This window comes from Chlorocebus sabaeus, chromosome 8 (assembly GCF_047675955.1).
Source record: "Chlorocebus sabaeus isolate Y175 chromosome 8, mChlSab1.0.hap1, whole genome shotgun sequence".
NCBI classification, from domain to species: Eukaryota; Metazoa; Chordata; class Mammalia; order Primates; family Cercopithecidae; genus Chlorocebus; species Chlorocebus sabaeus.
In genome coordinates, this window is record NC_132911.1 from 60,001,205 (window position 1) to 60,023,614 (window position 22,410).

Here is a 22,410-nt window from a genome sequence, read left to right on the forward strand (position 1 = left end):
ATCTCTAAAAACTAAAAAATAAATATTGTAACATTTGCCTGCCTTTGTTTTGGGCAGGTCCTGTAATCAGTCACTCTGGATCTCAGGGTTTTTTTAAATGAAAATAAGAAAACCTGCCTCTTAAGTTTTCCTTAAAACTAAGCTAATAAATGCTATCTATAGGAGACCAGGCGACAGAAGAGGAGGAAGGTGGTTATTCTTGTGGTACTGTGGAATCACGTGACAACAAAAGCATATGCCTAGATGAAAGTGAGCTTGATTCTGAGGCTGAACTCATGAGAAGTATGGGATTGCCACTTCAATTTGGTAGGATATCTGCACATAAGAATTTTGAGGTAAATATTAATTTACTTTTATTCTCTCTCAGTTTTCTTTATAAAATATCGCAGGGAATTACTTTTTATCAGATTAAATGCATTCACAATCAGCACTCTCTGCCTCTTTTTAAATGTATGTATTTATAAATTAACCAGAACTGCAAGTTGTAATATGTCTCACGTGTGACTCTTCCTCCTCTTGGAAACTTAGACAGTATGTCACTTGTTTGTGGAGCTGAAAGCCCATAGTGGGACTTTGAGAGTATTTTGTTTAATTTAATGTCAAAATAGACTTGGATTCTATTTTCTTGTATAGTTTATGAAGTGCATTTTATATTCAAATTATTTATCTGATGTAGGTATCTATGAATACTAGAAATAAAGTTAAAATAAAAAAGAAAAAGAAGAAACATCAAAAGAAATACTTAGATGAAATTATGCAAGAATCTTGGAGAAAAGAATATGAAGAAGAACACATTTTGGCTTCAGATGATCCATCTTCAATTGAACAGTATGAGAACACCAGAATATGTGAACTTCAAAGCAAAAAAGATACTGAGACAGAAAATCTTCCTGTTGAAAACACATTATCTCCAAAGCTAGAAATTACAGAGAAATGGGAAAAGTATTGGAATGAATATGGAGGAGGACTATTGTGGCAGAGTTGGCAAGAAAAACATCCAGATCAAGCACTATCTTCTGAACCTTGGAACTTTCCTGATACAAAGGAAGAATGGGAGCAACATTATAGTCAACTTTATTGGTATTATTTGGAACAATTTCAGTATTGGGAAGCTCAGGGTTGGACTTTTGATGCCTTGCAAAGCTGTGATACAGATACTTACACATTTAAAACAGAAGCTGACAACAAGAAAAATGAAAAATGCTTGAAAGTTGACTTAGTATCTTTTCCATCTTCACCTATTACAGTTGATAATGACAGCTCTGGTACAAGTGATAAGGATTGTAGTGAAATACTTGATGGAATTAGTAACATAAAACTAAATTCAGAGGAAGTAAAACAGAGCCAATTAGATTCCTCTACAAGTCATGATGGTCATCAACAGCTAAGTGAAGTTAGTAGCAGAAGAGAGTGCCCTGCTTCTGGCCAAAGTGAACCACATAATGGAGGAACCAATGAGGAAAGCAACTCACCGGGGAATACAAGCACAGACCCACCAGCTCAGGGTAAGATTAACAAAGATTTATTCTGCCATGTAATGGTTAGCAAAATGAATTCATTCAGCAAAATAACTACTAATACTAATCCTTTATTGTAGAGTTCAGTAATACCAACTACATTTCATATAGTAATGAAATGATTTAATCCATTCTATTTTCATATCACAAGTTGTTACCCTTTTCTGTTAATAAGAATATTTGCATACAGTTCTCAAAAATATCATTCCTTCTTGTACTTTGGTGGCTAATGAAGGAAAACGTGGAATCTCTTGAGAAATCTAATTTAGAGTGAGCTTGGAACTTTTAGTTTTTCAGAGCAAATGAGTTTATAAGAGGCATGTTAGAAAGCAATTGAGAACGTACATTTGACATTAGGCAAATGTCTTATGAGTCATATGTGGAATTCATGTAGGATAAGCAAAGTCTTGCTGTGAAAAAAGATCTCATTGGGGCCCAGAATTAATTTATAACTGGAATAATTTCAGGATTCTCATCAGTAAAATATCCAGGATAAGGAACTTGGTTGATTCCTGAATAACTGATCAAAAAAAAAAAAAAAAAAGGCCCGTTGTGCAAACTGGTGCCACTCAGGACTAGAGAATGCCAATGAGAAGTGCTTTGAAAGGAGTTAATCGGAGTAGGGTGGGATGAGAATGTTTACTATGCATTGCTGTAAAGGAATACCTGAGACTGAGGAATGTATAAAGAAAAGAGGTTTATTTTGGCTCACAGTTTTGCAGGCTGCACAGGAAGCATAGCCTCAGCATCAACTCCTGGTGAGGGCCCCAGGAACCTTCCAATTATGGCAGAAGGTGAAAGCGGAATAGGCATGCCACATGGCAAGAGAGACAGCAAGAGAGGGGGGAAGTCCCAGGCTCTTGTTAGCAATCAGATATTGCAGTAGCTCATTACCATGGGGAGGCACTAAGCCATTCATGAAGGATCTGCTCCGTGACCCAAACACTTCCCACCAGACCCCACTTCCAACATTAGGGATCACATTTAAATATGAGGTTTGGAGGGGACAATCATCCAAACCATATCAGTGTTCTTGCTAAGGAGAGGGTTCTGCCAATTAACAGCACCAGGAAAATGAGAGAGGAGGAAATTTCTGTGACATCTGCATATCCTGAAGTTTTGGCATCCTGATGTTACATGCTGAGGACATCTAGTGTAGAGGAACTTTCTTCTCAGCCTTACTCCTTTGTGAAACATGGTTTTGACCTTTTACTTAACCATCAGATTTGCTTTGCTTATCTCAGATTACTGATAATACTTCATCCAGCTGAGAGTTTCTAAAGAGCTCTGCCAACTTGCTTTTTTCTCTGTATTCTTAGATTCTTATATTGGAGCCTACCTCAGCATAATATTCTCATAATATTCTCATTCCTTTCTATTTAGGTGATATATTTTCACCTTTTTTTTTATTTTTATTTTTAAGATGGAGTCTTACTCTGTCGCCCAGGCTGGAGTGCGGTGGCACGATCTCAGCTCACTGCAAGGTCCTCCTCCGGGCTCAAGCAGTTCTCCAGCCTCAGCCTCCCGAGTAGCTGGGACTACAAGTGTGTGCCACCACTTCCAGTTAATTTTTTTTTTTTTTGTATTTTTAGTAGATACGGGGTTTCACCATGTTGGCCAGTCTGGTCTCAAACTCCTGACCTCAGGTGATCCTCCTGCCTCAGCCTCCCAAAGTGCATAGGCGTGAGCCACCATGCACAGCCATCCTTTTTTATTTGAAGATTTTATATTAATATTCTGATACTCTTCTATACTCTCCTGATACCTTTCTGTACATATTTTGACCATAAAGTTTATAATATACACATTGGGCCTTGTTTTGGCCTCTCACTTACTGTCTCATTTACCCTCTTTGGTTCTCCTCCCTCATCTGCCTGCTTTTTTCTTTGCCAAACACAGTAATTCTCACAGTCTCTGCCTTCTGTTGCCTGTTCCCTTACTTATGTTTATAGATTGTCCATTTTTGTAATAATTCCAGTTTGTCTGCCATCAGGATGAATATGAGGGTTTTAGATTTTGATTTGTTTTAGATCCTCCCGTGAGTTCAAAATTTAAGGTATAGGTTATGCTTCTATGTAAGTATGTTTTCTACTCTTTGTGGTTGGTGCTTTTCTGAAAAGAGTCAAAGCTTCCCACTGTCTACCCTGCAGACATCTTTTTCCTCCTGGTCTCAGCTACCCGCTTTCTTCCAGTCTCACAAGATAGAGAACAAAGACAGATTTGTGCCTCAGTTTTTATCACCATAAGTTAAAGAACTCTTCTTAAAGATAGTATTGTCTTTGTTACTCTCATTACTAATGTTACTTTCATACTATATTAAAGGCAAATGAAGAGAAATTCTTCTTAATCAATGTGATTATGCCCCCTTTACAGTCATTTCAATTAAAATTCCATAAGAATGTGACTGCTAACAGCTACACAAAGGCAGCTTTGTGGGTTAATTTGTGTAGATTTGGGCAGCTATGAAGTAGTTTTAGTTTGTTGTTTTTTTTAAGTAGTTAGATCATGAACATTTTAAAACCTGTTAAAATCTTTAGACAAATTAAATTTAATAGAGTTTAATTGAGCAAAGAACGATTCTCGAATCAGGCAGCTCCCAGAACCAGAATAGGTTCAGAGCAACTCCAGGGTTGCCACATGATTGGAATAACATTTATAGACAAAGAAAGAAAAATGATGTACAGAAGGCAGAAGTGAGGTACAGAAACAGCTAGATTGGTTACAGCCCAGTTTTTGCCTTACTTGAACACCATTTGAACAGTTGGCTGCCTGTGATTAGCCAAAACTGTGCTTGGTACAAGAGTAGGTTATAGTCTTTTTATACAACCAATTAGGTTACAGTTCACTATGTGTGGAGAAACCTTTAAGCTGAGCTTAAAATGTGTACACGGACAGCTTTAGGCTAAATTTAATTTAACAAACCTTATAGTTAGGATTTTTAAAATGCTCAGACTCTGCATGTAGACACACAAACAGGTAGATGTGACCTGGTACTTTGATGCACATGTACAGTTCATTGCAGAAAAGGTGCTAAAATATTTTGATTGGCTTTGCAAATAGCAGAAAAGTTGTCAAACCAAGGGGGAAAACCTATGCAATATTTCTGCCTCTTTAGATTCACAGAAGTCTTCAGGAACAAACACAAGCAAAGACAGACCACATGCCAGTGGTACTGATGGAGATGAAAGTGAGGAAGATCCACCTGAGCATAAGCCAGGCAAACTGAAGAGGAGGTAAGTTGCATGAGACCCATTTCACCAGAACGTGTTAGAGTAAGCATTTGTATCCGTAAGCAAGTGGTTATTAAATGATTGTTACGTTCACAACACTGGTAATCATGTAAGAAGAGGCAGGGTCTACTGGTAAGATTCTGAGCCTTTGGACCTAGACCTGTGGTCAGAGCCAAACTCTGCCACTCAGAAACTCTGAGTACATTTCCTTCTTTTTTTTTTTTTAAGACACAGTCTCGCTTTATCACTCAGGCTGGAGTACATGGCACGATCATAGCTCACTATGATCTTGAACTCCTCAGCTCAATTGAACTTGAACTTCTCACTTCAGTTGACCCTTCTGCCTTGAGTAGCTGGGACTACAGGCGTGTGCCTCCACTCCTGGTTAGTTTTTAAAATTTTTTTGTAGAGACAGGGTCTCGCTGTATTGCCCAGGCTGATGTCAAACTCCTGGCCTCAAGTGATCCACTTGCCTTGACCCAGAGCACTGGGATTACAGGCGTGAGCCACCACACCTGGCCTAAGTACATTTCTTAATTTCTCATCTATAAGATTGGACTGATGCCTTTTTTGTGATCGTTGGGTGGACAGGAGCTAGCATATAATATGTCTGACACTTAGTAGCTATCAATGGATCATAACTTTTAACTAATAATTAGATTCATATGCTCTCTCTCTCTCACCAGTTCTAATGTTTTTCAAGTCTGGATATATCTTATCCCAGATTTGTATTGCTGAAAAAGACCTCAAGGTCATGCTCTCATTGTATAGATAGGAACACTGAGGCAAATAGGAGTGAGTATCTTTCTTGCTCAGTTTCTTCATAGCAATGGCAGCTCTAAAGCCAGAGCCCAGACCAACTACTCAAAGCAGTGCAATTTCTGTTTACCACTGTGAAAGTTGTAAGAGTCAAAACAGAGTCACTTGTGTCAAACACTGGTAAAACGTCGCCAGGGAAGGCCATGAAAGACTCTCATGCATTATTTGCCTGATAACAGGAAGTGTCACAAGAAATTTTTCCAAGCCAAAACATCACACGAGAACAGATATCTGCTTATACAGGAACATGTGCCTGACACAGTCTCACAAGCCCAATTCAAAACTACAGAGGCCTAACCGTAACTCTCAGATTGCAAGTTCCACCTAACAACCTCTGGCTCTCCTAATCAAAGCTCACCAGCTGTTTGTTGTAAGATACTGCCAGTGCCAGTGAACTAACATTCTAAATAACATGTGTGACCTCTTTCCTCAGTGAAACTCTAACCTTTTCCTTTCTTCTTTGGACATTTCATGAGGCCACCTCATTCTGTGCTTATGTCCCAAACTGCAGTTCTGTTTTTGTGTTTTATAACCAAATAAAAGTTCTTTTTTTTTTTGGTGTTCATCCCTACATTTTTTTCTTGGAGGGTTATACCACTTCTACACATAATTAAACACGTAGAGAATATAATGTAAGGTGGGATGTAGTCAGATGCTAATGCTGTAAGTAACAATGAAAGGATGAATCATTACTGAACTTGGAAGTTAGCTGGACACTTCATTTCTCTGACAGGATATGAGGTGCTCCACGTAAGACGCTTGTACTCCAAATGGCTTCTGGAAAAATAAGCGTGCCTCTACTATGCTCCCTCTATATGGTAGACATTGCTTGTTAACTCCCCAGTTCCTGCTAGTTACTGAAGGCAAAGATCGTGTGTGTTCAATGAGCATAACTTATTTTTAAGGACAAACTTTGTAGAATTATTTCTCACCATTTTCCTTTACTTGGAATTATGGCCAGCGGTAGTCACTGTTTGCTAAAAGATCTCTGGTAGGTGAATTCTCCAGGGTTACCTAACATCACTTGTATCACAACGTTATTCTTTTTAATATTTTTTTCTTTTAAAATTTTTTTGGATTGGATTGATACTTACCAAACCTTTCCTTGTTTGTTTTTAAGGGAAACCTCTGGAGAAATCACTTTGGGAGATTAATTTAAGGCTGCAGCTTTTACTGGTGTTTTTCCAAAGGAAAATTGAGAGATGATATTTGTACCATACCCAGGAATAGAAATCATTACTTGACATGGATTAAGACGGGAGTACTTATCCAAACACTCCTGGGTACTTACCTCATTTGGAAAATTCTAATTATTCTTTTTTCTGGTTTCCTGGATCTGTGAACTATGGTTGATTATGGTGACGGGAAGTTTCATGTGTCGATTATATTGCCTTTTTTATATTTATCTGAACTGGTGGGCTGTGGTAGTAATGGCTGATCACTGTTTACCTTTTCTTTATTTGTTTAGCCATGAACTGGACATCGATGAAAACCCAGCTTCAGACTTTGATGACAGTGGTTCCCTTCTAGGATTCAAGTATGGCTCAGGACAAAAGTAATTATTCATAAAAGCTATTGTTTTCCCAAAGTCCTAACTACTTCAGCTATCTTAGAGCACTCTGATACTCAGATAACTAATAAATGATCATGTGTTGAGATGTTATCATTAAAGTACTTCTTGTTAAAATTGTGGTAGAGATATCCCTGTACATTTGATGTGTTCATATGCTTTAACTCAGGTGCCCTTTATAGCAATCCAGTGTTGTTACTCCATTTCATAGATAAAGCAACTGTAGCTCACAGAGGCTTTGACTTGGTCAAGATCACGTTATTTACTGGAGAGGGAATTTAGGCCCAGCTCTTGTGACTTCTAAGCATGGTTCTCTTCTCACCTGGTATCTCAAGTGTGTACATGTGAAGACCATAGCAAACATGCCATGAAAAGTTGAAATCTGCAATAACTTGTTTTTATTATGAAAGAGTAAAATTAAAACAAACCAAATAACAAGTAAAAAGTAAAAAATATTTTGCTTCCAGTCATTCTCAGATGTAGGCAGTGTTTTAAAGAGTTTGGCACTTTGGGAGGCTGGGCAATATAGGGAGACCCCATCTCTACAAAAAATTTAAAAATTAGCTGGGTTTAGTGGTGCATGCCTGTGTTTCCAGCTCCTTGGGAGGCTGAGATGGGAGGATCACTTGAGTCCGGGAGGTTGAGGGGCTCTGAGCCATGATAATGCCACTGCACTCCAACCTGGGTAACAGAGTGAGACTCTCAAAAAAAAAGAGTTTAGCATATGTCCCTCCAAATTTATTGTTGTGTGCTATGACTACATACAGGTACACACATTTTTTGTTTGTTGGTTTTGTTTTGTTTTTTGAGACAGTCTCACTCTATCACCCAGGTTGCAGCGCAGTGGCGTGATCTCTGCCCACTGCGACCTCCGCCTCCTGGGTTCAAGCGATTCTCCTGCCTCAGTCCCCCAAGTAGCTGGGACTACAGGCATGCGCCACCACGCCCAGCTAATTTTTTTTTTTTTTTTTTTTTGTATTTTTAGTAGAGACGGGGTTACACCATATTGGCCAGGCTGGTCTGAAACTCCTGACCTCAGGTGATCTGCCCACCTCGGCCTCCCAAAGTGCTGGGATTACAGGCATGAGCCACTGCGCCTGGCCATGTACACACATTTTGCTTCTCTTTGTGTAAAACAGAAAAATTAGATCGTATTATAGATACTCTTCAGGTTGCTTTTCTCCCTCAACAATATACCATGGACACTCGTTGGTAGAAACATTTAGCTAATTCTGTAAATGAGGGCATTGTGTTTTATCAATTGCCCTAATTAACAACATGTAAATTGTTTCCTAAGATCTAAGCATAATGCCCTGGAAGGTCCCTCCAGGTTATTACGTGTGCCTGCCTGCCTTCCTTAGCGTCTCACTCTGTAACACAGGATGGAGTGCAGTGCTGTTTTAAGTTTTTTCATAGAGATGGGGTCTTGCTATGTTACCCAGGCTGGTCTTAAACTCTTGGCCTCAAGTGATCCTCCCATCTCAGCCTCCTAGAGTGCAGGGATTGCAGGCATGAGCTACCATTTATTCCTTCTTATTGCTGAATAGAATTCCAGTGTATGGATGTACCAAAATTTGTTCAACCATGCAACAATTGAAGGGCATTTGGATTATTTCTGGCATTTTGCTCTTACAAATAAAGTGGCAGTGCAGGTGCAGTGGCTCACACCTGTAATCCCAGCCCTTGGGATTGCCTGGAACCAGAGGTCAAGACCAGCCTGGGTAACATAGTAAGGCAGAAAATTAAAAAATAAAATGAAATTTCAAACGACAACAAAGCTGCTATGAACATTTGTGTATAGAAACATAAGATGTCTCTGGGATTAAATGCGCAAGCATTAAATATAAAGGAACATGTTTGAATAAGTGGGTAATTGTGTTAGAACAACTAGAGATTTTATCGCACATGACATGAGGACTAAACTGAGTAGGTAAGGCCTGATAAAGACAGCTTCCACCAGTAATCTAAACCATGACTGGGTTCTTTGATGTTTCTAAGGGTTGAGATTTCAGGTCCTACTTATCTATTTCATAAGTTGTAAAATACAGATACCTACACATTATGAAATCAGCAAGAAAGGGACATGAGGAATGCCTCAAAATTGAATTGAATTCAAATTAGTTTAGAAGTACATGTTGACTCTTACAGTTTCTAAAGATTATCAGTTTTTCTCCCTTAGGTATTTCAAAGCAATTATAGTTCCTATAATCAATAGTTCATATAATCATTAAAGGCTAAGATCATAAAGTTTAGCAATGTAAAAAGGTTCTTAAATTCCTGGCAGGATTTATTACTATGCACATGTAGTTTTATTTAGGAATCCTTGGGTTGATTTTGGTAGTATACTCTTGTAGAGATCTATTTCTTTTCTTGCCTGAGATTTAACTTAACTACTCTTCTATTTAGAGCACCCAATTCTACTTAAAAGAGAAGGATAAAATATCCTGTTTATTAAAAGAAGTTTATAATATGGCTACAAAGTAGGACCTGATGTTTAAACTCAAAGTATTCTGGATTTTATAAATACTAAAGTGTATGTGACACTCTTAAGTTCCTAACAGTTTGTAGGAGAGGGAGTTATTTGAGGCTTACTATAATCAAAGGAGGCTTCATAACAGATACATATCTTTTAGGACTGGAAAATTTCAGATGGTTAAATCAGACATTCTCTAATTATTTAGATACTAAGGTTTTGCTTCTTTTGTAAGCTCAGATTTAGATAATTCAAACACATTCAGAAATGTGTTAAAGAGCTTTGACATCACCCCACCTTGAGAATATTTATATTTCGCTAACAAGGGGATAGGGTTTTATGTATATATATATATACACACACACACACTGTTTATTTATTGCAGTCTACTATGTAATTTATACTTTCTGCTCTATATTAGATATGTTGCGCTTCCCAACTTTGGTGTTACACATTTGCTTTAGAATTAACATAAAAGTTAGACCATCAACTCTTCTGCAAGTTGAACTTGATTTTCTCACTTTCATAATTTTAAAAAGGGAACTAAAATGGTATAAAAATGAGTGAAAATGTTAGTTTCATTCTCTTTTCCTCTAAGGAAATATAATCCTGGAATTTAAGGTGTGAATCACTTGTTTTGATCTGGTCACAGATATGGTGGAATTCCAAATTTCAGTCATCGGCAGGTCAGATATTTAGAGAAGAATGTGAAGCATAATTCTAAGTACCTGGACATGCGCAGACAAGTAAAGATGAAAAACAAACACATCTTCTTTACCAAAGAGTCAGAAAAACCATTTTTCAAGAAAAGCAAAACTCTGAGTAAGGTATGTGTAAATTTTGTTGTATACTTGTAGATAGAATCATGTTTTGTAAGTTTGACCTCTTAAAATTGTTGTATTCAAATAGGAAGCGTGTTTCTACGCAGGTATCAAGGTACATAATTTTTTTTTTTTTTTTTGACTTGCTTCTTGAAGACGTATACTATGTAAACTAAATCTGCAAAAAGGCAAGTTGAGTTTGGGTGAAAAGGAAGTGTTTGAAAGCTATAAAGTAGTAGTGTCTGACATGATTTTTAAAAAAGCAGCCACTGGGCATGGGGGACTTATGCCTGTAATCCCAGCACTTTGGGAGGCTGAGGTGGGTAGATCACCTGAGGTCGGGAGTACCAGACAAGCCTGACCAACATGGAGAAACCCCATCTCTACTAAAAATACAAAATTAGCCGGCATGGTGGCGCTTGCCTGTAATCCCAGCTACTTGGGAAGCTGAGGCAGGAGAATCGCCTGAACCCGGGAGGCGGAGGTTGTGGTGAGCCGAGGGGCGCCATTGTACTCTAACCTGGGCAACAAGAGCAAAACTCCGTCTCAAACAAACAAAAACACGCAACCTTGGCCGGGCATGGTGACTCACACCTGTAATCCCAGCACTTAGGGAGGCCGAGGCGGATGAATCACCTGAGGTCAGGAATTCGAGACCAGCCTGGCCAACATGGTGAAACCCCATCTCTGCTAAAAATACAAAAATTAGCCAGGCGTGGTGGGGAGCGTCTGTAATCCCAGCTACTCGAGAGGCTAGGCAGGAGAATCGCTTGAACCTGGGAGGCAGAGGTTGCAGTGAGCTGAGATCGCGCCATTGCACTCCAGCCTGACTGACAGAGTAAGACTCCATCTCAAAAAACAAAAATACAGCCTTACCTATGTAGTAACAGACAAGAACAAGGAGCAATTTATCTTCTGTTTCAGGCTAAGTAGGTATATTAGTCTGTTCTCTGGCTGCTAATAAAGATATACCTAAGAGTGGATAATTTTTGATGGAAAGAGATTTAATTGACTCACAGTTCTGCAGGGCTGGGGAGGCCTCAGGAAACTTACAATTATGGTGGAAAGGGAAGCAAACAACTCCTTCTTCACATGGCAGCTGGAGAGAGAAATGAGTGCCCAGCAAAGGAGGAAGCACCTTATAAAACCATCAGATCTCATAAGAACTAACTCACCATCACAAGAAGAGGATGGGAGAAACCGCCCCCATAATTCAACCATCTCTACCTGATTCCTCCCACAACACGTGGGGATTATGGGAACTGTGATTCAAGATGAGATTTGGGTGGAGACACAGCCGAACCATAACAGTAGGATCCTAATAGTCCAAATTCTGATATAGCTTAATATTATAAGCTTTAATTCTGAGTTCTTCCAGAAGTGATCAGTTTATACCTGTAACAAGTTCACCCTGATAGCATGAAACACAAGTCCAATTTATTGTTTGACATTATTACCTGAAATATTCATATTCCCTCTCTTGGACTTTGCTATATCTACCATCCAAGTACCTGGGAAACAACGTTAGTTAGGAAATTGCTTTGTGTGATGAATTACCCTTCTTTATTCAAAGGGATAAAAAACGCTTTCTATTGAGCAGAACCTTGATGTCAGTCACATCTCCAGCAGCTCTTTGGGACAGTAGACCATAATCTTAGACTCCATGATGATTCTGTTTCTGTTGTCCGTTTTTAAGGCTAGTCAGATGACTCTGGTTTCCCCTCAAGAAACATTGTCCTCTCTAACTTAAGCGTACTTGTAAAATATGCTACATATATGTAACTGGTTTTATTTTGTATTACATTTCAGGTTGACTGGCTGCTGGTGATATTTTAATAAATACGTTAGTGGTGCTAGTTATATCTGAAACAGACTGCCTAGTATTAGTCCAGTCAGTGCCGTAGGACTTTCCATAATGTGTTGGATGTAATAGCCCCCATGCATTCATCTATAGATGAGTGCAGAAACATAGCTGCTAGGCATTGCTGAGGAAAAATGGTATGTGACTGCTGTGTCTAACTTAGATACCTAATTTGTTTATAGGCATATTCCCTTAGAGGAAGATTTTGGGTTGTTGCTCATCATGTCCACCACTTCCATTCTAATTTCCTCACTCTTAGAAAGGTCATGAAGACAAGATCGGAAGAATATTCATGTTACAGAAGATGCAAAGAAGTATATGATCTTATACTGAGCCTTGTTTACATTTCAAAGAACAAACATTTGCTAGGACATATCTTACTAGCTCTACTGTTGCATTAAAAGGCAACTTTCATTTTTTTCCAAGATACACTGCTTCTATTCTTACAGAAAAATTGGCCCTAAAACTTTAGGGTTCATCTTTGATGCTAAGTAACATTTACATAGATTGCAGCTTGAACATTGCAGAAAAGTCTATATAATTTGAAAAACTAAAATTAATGATTCAGTAGTAAGTAGGTACATTTGTAATGTAGCTGTTGCACACAGCACAGTTAAATTGTTAGGAATGCTTATGGGAAAGCCACTGGGACAATTTGGCTTTATCCTCTTAGTGTTTATTGATAGCAGAAAGTGTTTTAATCTGATACTTCTTTCCTTTTAAAGAAAACTTTAATAAGGTCATAGGATGCCCAGATAACATTCTGATTAGGTCAGAATTACTTACTATTAGCTTGTGTGATGCAGTCTACTTTTCAGAGCCAGTAATTTTGACACAGCTTGTCAGTCAAGTCACAGATGGTAAAAGGTAGGAAGATTCTGTGTATTTTGGAATTCCTGCTCATGATGTCATCTTAAAATTTAAGGTGGAAAAATTCCTCACATGGGTTAACAAACCAATGGATGAAGAAGCATCACAGGAATCGTCTTCTCATGACAATGTGCATGACACTTCCACAAGTAGTGATTCAGAGGAACAAGACATCTCTGTTAAAAAAGGTGATGACCTACTGGAGACTAGTAATCCAGAACCTGAACGTTGTCAGACCATATCTTCAGCTGGTGAACTTGAAACAGAAAACTGTGAAGGAGACAGCTTGGTAGCAACTGTTCCAGATGAGCAGGATTGTGTTATTCAAGAAGTACCAGATTCTCTCCAGGCAGGAACTGAAGGTAACACTAAATATACTTCAACTTGCTAATGAATTTAGATAAATTTTTTTTCATTAATATGTTTTTTCTTAGTTTTCACTTGTTAATCTTCTGTACCTAAGGAGTCACTGCTATTTATTTTTAAGTGAGAGAAGGCATGTTAAGTGCACATGTTCTAACTGGCTATGACTTAGCACCCACAGCACTCCTCACTCTTGACTGAGCAAACATGATCAAGTTGAAAAGGAAAGACTGTTGGGAGCATTGTGCCTACAGACCACTGTCTGCAGTTCAGCTTGGCCTCTGCTGCTACTCAGTTCCATGGGCTAAAGGTGACCATCCTTTGCCCTTTACACATGTGGTGTAGCTTTGGTTTATTCTTCCTTTTTTTTTTTTTTTTTTTTTGGAGACAGGGTCTCATTCTGTCACCTCGGATAGAGTGCAGTGGCGCGATCACAGCTCACTACACCTTGACCCCCAGGGCTCAAGCAGTCCTCCCACCTCAGCTTGAGTAGCTGGGACTACATGCACATACCACCATGCCTGCCTAATGTTTTAATTTTTTTTGTAGAGATCCAGGGTCTCACTATATTGCTCAGGCTGGTTGCCAGAGGTTCAAGCAATCCTCCCACCTTGGCCTCCAGAAGTGCTGGGATTACAGACATGAGCCACCGTGCTTGGACTGTTTTCCTTTTGATATTTTTTTATTTTGTGTGTGTGGTTGATGATGGTCATGTGTTTTTGATGGCACATTAATTTAAAAAGTATTCAGTGTAGTTGGCTCTAATGAATGAACTGAGTAACATCTTCAATTTATGCACTTTTGTGTTAGAATTTTTATAACAAAAACTCTTATATAGTTTAATAATGGTATTATGAAACATTATATTTATTGTGATCATCATTTTTCTTAATTTATTACTATGGAAAATAACTTGAGTCTTGACTTTTTTCTTAGTGCAAGTGTGGGTGCATGTGTATCTCTGATCTTTCTATCACTTATTTCTTTACATTCTAAAGAGCATACCTATAGTAGTTTACATTTCTTTTATTGTCCGTTATAATAACTGATGTTCATATGACATTTGTAGGTTTCTGAAATGCTTTTATGTGCCTTATTCTCATTTAATCTGTAAGGTAGCCCAAGGAAGTAGGTGGAATTATTTTCCCTTCTAGAAATACAGAAAGAAAAGCTGAGAGAAATATAAAAATAACCCAAGTAAGTGGCATAGCTAGGACTCATTACCAGCTTCTCCGATTGCTAAGTCCCATTTTCCTGCACTACCCCACTTCCATAAACACCAGTTCTCATGATGTTGGTTGTTCTTACCTGGGGTAGTACCACCTTCATAGGGGCATTTGGAAGATGCTGGTTGTTAGAATGACATTAGAAATTCTGGCATTTAGTACTCAGTTACTTAATGTTAGGTCATGTACAAGATGGTCTTGCACAACAAAGAATTATTCCACCTACAATGTCATTATACTCCCTGTTGAGAAATAATCGCCGTACTTTGCTATTGGTGACACTTTTGGGGATGGGAAGATCTGACCTTACTGACTCATGATGACACTTTTTACTATCTACAATGATAAGATAAATGTATTAGGACATAGCCCAATCCTTGAGGACCATTTGAGTGTGTAATGGAGTCTTATTCTTTGTTAGCCATCACCTCTTGTTTTTATACTTAACTCTGAAAAAAAGTCTCATCTGTCTATGTTGTTGCTTCTAATTTGCTGAGGACTGAAACCAAATAACCAAACTGATAAAAATTAATTAAGGAAAAAATCAGTCTCTGAATGAATGAGATCGTTTTCTGTGGAATGGAGCTGGTGACCCTTGTTTCAGGTTCTCAGATGCCAGGTGACTTTGATGTGGCTGAGAGCTAGAGCCTAATCTAGTCCTTGATAGAAAGGAAATGTTTAGATTCTGTAATTCACCACATAAAGCAGTGTCTTGGCTAACAGAAGTAATAACTTTTATGTCTATAGCAGTATTTCTACATAGTTCCTATCATTGCTGTGAATTAAGTTGGTTAAATACCACTCACTCACTAATTCATTCTTTTTTTTGTTTTTTTTTGGAGACAGAGTCTTGCTCTGTCACCCAGGCTGGAGTACAATGGCACATTCTCAGTTCTCAGCTCACTGCAATATCCGCCTCCCAGGTTCAAGCGATTCTTCTGCCTCAGCCTCCCAAGTAGCTGGGATTACAGGCGCCTGCCACCGTGCCAGGCTAATTTTTTTAATTTTTTTTATTTTTTCAGTAGAGATGGGGTTTCACCATGTTGGTCAGGCTGGTCTCAAACTCCTGACCTCAGGTGATCCGCCTGCCTCGGCCTCCCAAAGTGTTGGGATTACAGATGTGAGCCACCGCGCTCTGCCCATTCATTCCTTTTATAGGAATTAATAATTGGAGCTTAAAGAGCCTCGGTTACTTTTGCAAGCTTACAAAGCCAATAAGTAGCAAAGTGCTGGCAGTGATTGAAACCAATGGCATTTCCATCAGGCTTTCCTGTTTCTCTGGGCGTGTCATTATATACATCTTCTGCTTGTAATTATTTGGTGTGGCTTCATTTTTAGATAAACTCACCCGTGATACTAATTTTTTCTTAGCATCTATATTCTTTATTATTTTAGCTGAAGTTAAAAAGAAGAAGAACAGGAAGAAGAACAAAAAGGTGAATGGTCTGCCTCCTGAAATAGCTGCCGTTCCTGAGCTGGCAAAATACTGGGCCCAGAGGTACAGGCTCTTCTCCCGTTTTGATGATGGGATTAAGTTGGACAGAGGTAAAGTATATATGTATTTTTTAGCTTTATTTTGAAACCATTTCAAATTTACAGAAAGTTGTAAGAATAATACAGGGAATGTTCATATCCCCTTTCCTAGATTCAGCTATTTTCAACATTTTGCCCCATTTACGTTCTCATTCTGTCTCCATTTGTATGTGTGTGTATCTTTTTCTGATCAGTACTTAACACACATCATGCCCATATTCCTTAATACTTTAGCGTATATTTCCTAAGAACAAGTATATTGTTGTTTAAAACAGTAAATTATCAATTTAACATTGTTCCAATATTATAATCTACAGTTTATACTTTAGTTTCATCAGTTGTCCTAATCTTGTCGTTTATCACATTTTTTTTTCCTTCCAGTATAGGATCATTTATTGCATTTATTTTTCATGTTCTTTAGTTTCCTTTAATCTGGAATTTTTCCTTAGACTTTTTTGTTTTTCATGACTAACATTTTTCAAAGGATCAATGGCCATTTATTTTATAGAATGTCCTTCAATTTGGGTATATATATGTGTGTGTGTATTTTTAAAACTTCAGATTTGGGTTTAATCTATATTTGTAGCACCTTAGGATAGATAGCAAAAGCAATTGATAAGTTATTAAATGGAAAACCTGATCAAGAAATACCTAGTGCAGAAAGACACAATTTAATTAATTAACTTTACAAGTTTTGAATTCTTTCTCCAGCTTTCCTGCCATGATCTGCAACAACTTACTTAACTCAGTCTTGCAGACTGATGCTCATTTTCATGTTGGGGTTACCTCAATATTGGTTTTTATTAACTATCAAAATCAGAAGTTCTTGATCTATGATGGAATTTCAGGGGTTCTCCAACCCTTTTAAAACAATTTGCAAAATGCTGTGTATTGGAAGAAGTAGTACATAGGAATTTGTAAGGAGAAATAAGAGTGGAAAACACTTGTAATTATATAAAAGTGTGTATTCTTATTTTTCCAGTATCGAAGAGCCATTTAAACTTTTGGTAAGGGGAGGCAACAGGAAAATTAACACACATTATTTTTATTTATTTCTTTTTCTTTTTATTTTCTTTTTATTTTTATTTATTTATTTATTTGTTTTTGAGACAGGGTCTCACTCTGTCACCCAGGCTGGAGTACAGTGGCACAATCTCGGCTCACTGCAACCTCCACCTCCCAGGCTAAAGCAATCCTCATGCCTCAGCCTCCTAAGCAGCTGGGATTACAAGCAAGCACTATCATGCTTGGCTAATTTTTTGTAGAGACAGGGTTTTGCCATGTTGCCCAGGCCGCTCTCAAACTCCTGGGCTCAAGTGATCCACCACGCCCAGCCCAGCACATCATTTTGTTCAGATAAATGTCTTTCTGAAAAAATGTGAATTTTTCCTACTATGAAAGAAGGAGGTCAGTATTCTGTTTCCTCTAGAATGGACACAGGACGTCATTTCTGAAAATGATGAGGGCTCTGCTCTTCCTATACTTCTGCAGCCCTGTTGCCTTTTGCTATCAGCTCCTGCTTTTTCTGACCCTTTAAAAACATGCAGTTTTGGCCAGGCATGGTGGCTCACACCTGTAATCCCAGCACTTTGGGAGACTGAGGCAGGCACATCACTTGAGGCTAGGAGTTCAAGACCAACCTGGCTAACATGGCAAAACCCCATCTCTCCTAAAAATACAAAAATTGGCTGGGTGTGGTCGCTTGTGCCTGTAGTCCCAACTACTCAGGAAGCTGAGGCGTGAGAATTGCTTGAAGCCAGGAGGCAGAAGGTGCGGTGAGCCAAGATCATGCTGTTGCTCTCCAACCTGGGCAACAGAGCAAGACAGTGTCTCCAAAAAAAAAATTCCATTTTTTCTGGAGTGTACAATACAAATCCAGGCTATTGCTTCAACCTTAGGAGTGAAATTACTGGGAAACTCAGTGGAGTGTGGGGAGCTAGCCAATTAGAGCAGCTAGTTCTCTATTTTCCACAGGAGTCAGTAATTAAAGCCTCTAACAGAAACATCAAAATTGTAATTCAGTTATTGCAAAGATGGAGGTACACAGTATTACAAGAGAATTCGGTTAAGAATGAGGTCATCGTTTCTGTGGAAATTGGGAATGGTGCTGCTTTTTATAACAAACTTTGAAATTTTTTTCTTTAAAACTGGGTAATTTATTATTTTTTAAAAAGGGAAACTAAGCTTTTTAAAAGTATGTAAGATATAGTAATGTTTGCTATGTTTATGCTTGCCTTGGCTTCTTGAAATTGAACATGTTAACACAAATATTCCTCCTTTGCAGAGGGCTGGTTTTCAGTTACACCCGAGAAGATTGCTGAACACATTGCTGGCCGTGTTAGTCAGTCCTTCAAGTGTGATGTTGTAGTAGACGCATTCTGTGGGGTTGGAGGAAATACCATTCAGTTTGCCTTAACAGGAATGAGAGGTAATTAGCCATCAATGGGAGAGAACTATTTTATGTCCAGTTTATTCAGTAAATGTTTCGATTTTGCTACAGCCTATCTTACTGAGATTTAATATATAATTAATAATTTAATATGAAATGATATAATAGCTAGCATATATTAAGCATATACTTTGTATTGCATACTGGTGTAAATGCTTCCTACAGTTGACACTTGGACAATACGGGTTTGAACTGCATGAGTCCATTTATACCCAGATTTTTTTCAGTAAATAAATTGGAAAATGTTCTAGAGATTTGTGACAATTAAAAAAAAAAAAAAATGCAGGTGAATCCCCTGTAGCCTAGATACATTGAAATAATTTAAAAGTTAAGAATGTCATGAATACATCAAACATATGTAGATACTAGTTTGTTTTATCATTTACTACCATAAAATATGCACAAATCTGTTGTAAAAAGTTAAAATTTGCCTGGGCATGGCAGTTTATGCCCATAATTCTAGCAATTTGGGAGTTAGAGGCAAGAGGATCACTTGAGGCCAGGAGTTTGAGACCAACCTGGTCTCTAGAAAAAAATTTAAAAGTTGACCAGGCACAGTGGCTTATGCCTGTAATCCCAGCACTTTGGGAGGCTGAGGTGGACAGGTCACCTGAGGTCGGGAGTTCGACACCAGCCTGGCCAACATGGCGAAACTCCATCTACTAAAAATACAAATATTAGCTGGGCGTGGTGGCATGCACCTGTAGTCGCAGCTGTGGGAGGCTGAGACAGGAGACTCACTTGAACCCAGGAGGCAGAGGTTGCAGTGAGCTGAGATCATGCCACTGCACTCCAGCCTGGGCAACAAAGTGAGACTCCATCTAAAGAAAAAAATTAAAAATTAGCCAGGCATGGTGGTGTGTGCCTATAGTCCCAGCTACTCAGGCTGAGATGGGAGGATGACCTGAGCCCAGAAATTGCAGGCTGCAGTGGTGCTGGAGTGCACCACTGCATTCCAGCTGGGGCAACAGAGTGAGACCCAGGCTCTTAAAAAAAATTATAGGCTGGGCACGGTGGCTCATGCCTGTAATCCCAGCAGTTTGGAAGGCCGAGGTGGGCCGATCACTTGAGGTCGGGAGTTCGCGACCAGCCTGACCAACATGGAAAAACCCTGTCTCTACTAAAAATACAAAATTAACCAGGTTTTTGTTTGCTGCTTTGTTTCTTTGTTTTGTTTTTAGACAGTGTCTCACTATATCTCCCAGGCTAAAGTGTAGTGGCGTGATCAGGACTCATTGCAGCCTTGACTTCCTGGGCTCAAATGATCCTCCCATCTCAGCCTCCCAAGTAGCTGAGACTACAGGCATGTGCCACCATGCCCTGCTAATTTTTTTTAAATTTTTGTATAGACAGGATCTTGCTGTATTCCCCAGGCTAGTCTTAAACCCCTGGCTTTAAGCAGTCTTCCCCTTGGCCTCTAAAAGTCTGGAATTACATGAGCCACCACACTGAGACAAGAAGCAGAGTTTTTATTTAGTTTTCATTCTGAAGATGCATATTTTTAAATATCTTCATATTATACATATCAACGATAGTTTCATTTCAACAGATTTCTACTGAATCTCATTAATTTATATGAAGTTAATGTTAAGTAGGAAGCGTAATATGATTTTGGAAAGCACGTAGTAGCTGTAGAAAAAAACAGACTTAGTCCTTGCTCGGTCTAGTCAGAGAAACTGACTTTAATCAAGTTGCACTGAAAATGATCTTATCGCCTTGCCATTACATAGATTTTTAAGGTCAGTGCTGATGAAATGTGGCCCCTGTTTTAATACTCCTATGCTCCAAGGCATGATATTTGCTAACTTTACATGGTCTCCTGATAGCCTAGAGATAAGCTGCTTTCATGTTTACTAGAGTAGTGGTTATTTTCTTTTTTCTTTGAATTTACTATTTACTATTAAAGTTCTTCTCAGACTTTGCCAGATAAGCCATTCCTATGGGCTAAAATCAATATTTATTGCCTAAAAAATGGTTTTTCCTTAAAAGTTGTAAAATGTATCTTCGTTTTGGCCTTACATCATAACACAATGATTGAAACACCTGCTCCCTGATAAAGTAGCAAAGAGATGTGAAAATTTTCTCAGATTTATTACTCAGACCGTCTATATATAGGTATGTATTTCTCTTTTTTTGAGATAGAGTCTCGCTCTGTTGCCCAGGTTGGAGTGCAGTGGCGCAATCTTAGCTCACTACAACCTTTGCCTCCTGGGTTCAAGTGATTCTTCTGCCTCAGCTTCCCAAATAGCTGGGACTACAGGGGCCTGCCACCACGCCCAGCTAACTTTTTTATTTTTAGTAGAGATGGGGTTTCACCATGTTGGCCACCCACCTCGGCCTCCCAATGTGCTGGGATTACAGGCATGAGCCACCACCCTTAGCCCATAGATTTGTATTTCTAGGAGTATAGATCTTTTGCCAAGGTTTTCTGTATTTAGTGCACATTTACTAAAGGAAGATGTCTAATGTGGGTCCCAAGCTAAAGGGACTAACCCTTAGAGATTGCCAGCCTCTGGGGAAAAACAGAGGCAGACAGCAAACCCCGTGGCCTTCCCAGTGCTGTCATGAAGTAACTTCTGCCTTTGCAGCATGTGGTACTGGAAACTCAGGAACCCTCCAGCATGTTCAGGGTAGTGGAGTCCCATAACTTGCCCCCCGAAACCAGAAGTGGTAGTTCACAGGTGTTCCATGAATGTCAGTTATCAGTACTCCTCCTAGTATCCCCCTAGGATGGTTGAGCTAACTACATTATGGCAGGGAATTCAAAACAATTAAAGTATAATTGATTTAGTGCGTTTGTGTGTACATATGTAAATATACACATATAATCAATTACACTTAACTGTTTTGAGTTCCCTATCATAAATGTATGTTCATGTGTGCTCATATACATATTCATATAATCATTTATGCTTGAACTGTATGTGCGTTTATACATTTACATATATATGCAACATACATACAAAAAGATGGCATTGCATATAGTTGAGATTATCCCTTTGTGCCAGATTTATTTCCACTCAGATAGTTGCTGTCTGTGCATAACTGAAGGGTTAGGGAATCTGTAAAGTTTTGCATGTTGCTGTTGTTAAAGATATCTTTCCGCTTTGTATGCGTTCCAGTAGTTTAGCAACAGTACTGCCTGGTAGAACTTTTTGCGATGACTTATATGTTCTGTATGTGTGCTGTCCAATATGATAGCCACATGTGGCTATTAAGCAGTTGAGGTGTGCTAGTATGACTGAGGATTAACATTCGTCAGCTTTTTTTTTTTTTAGTTGTGGGTTGGAGGTGTTTTGGTCTGTCACTCAGGCTGAAGTGCAGTGGCACAGTCTCAGCTCACTGCAGCCTCCTCCTCCCAGGCCCAAGTGATTCACTTAAACCTCCTGAGTAGCTGGGACTGCTGGCACATGCCACCCCACCTGGCTAATTTTTTGTGTTTTTGATAGAGATGAGGTTTCAAACTCCTGAGCTCAAGGGATCTACCCGCCTCAGCCTTCCAAAGTGCTGGGATTACAGGCATGAGCCACCGTGTCCAGCCAGCATTTCTTTTATGTGATAGATTGAATGCTTCCATTCTTATTAGGCCTAAAAGTCTGCCTTCAAGAGAAATACAGATGAAAATAGGATTAACTGAATAGATTTGATGTTGAAAGTCACTTTTTCTTTTGAATTTTT

General features: G+C 38.8%; 1 protein-coding gene across 4 annotated transcripts in view; it reads left to right on the forward strand.

The window, feature by feature from the left end:
* TGS1 (trimethylguanosine synthase 1) overlaps window positions 1–22,410 on the forward strand; it is a 49,015-nt gene that overhangs the window by 12,403 nt on the left and 14,202 nt on the right. For all 4 annotated transcript variants that reach the window (XM_008000665.3, XM_008000668.3, XM_008000666.3 and 1 more), the window contains 8 exons: window positions 163–335; window positions 677–1,505; window positions 4,633–4,750; window positions 7,035–7,121; window positions 10,262–10,436; window positions 13,217–13,523; window positions 16,146–16,295; window positions 18,568–18,711. In XM_008000665.3, the coding sequence (XP_007998856.3) occupies window positions 163–335; window positions 677–1,505; window positions 4,633–4,750; window positions 7,035–7,121; window positions 10,262–10,436; window positions 13,217–13,523; window positions 16,146–16,295; window positions 18,568–18,711 (1,983 nt within the window). The remainder of the gene's footprint in view (window positions 1–162; window positions 336–676; window positions 1,506–4,632; window positions 4,751–7,034; window positions 7,122–10,261; window positions 10,437–13,216; window positions 13,524–16,145; window positions 16,296–18,567; window positions 18,712–22,410) is intronic.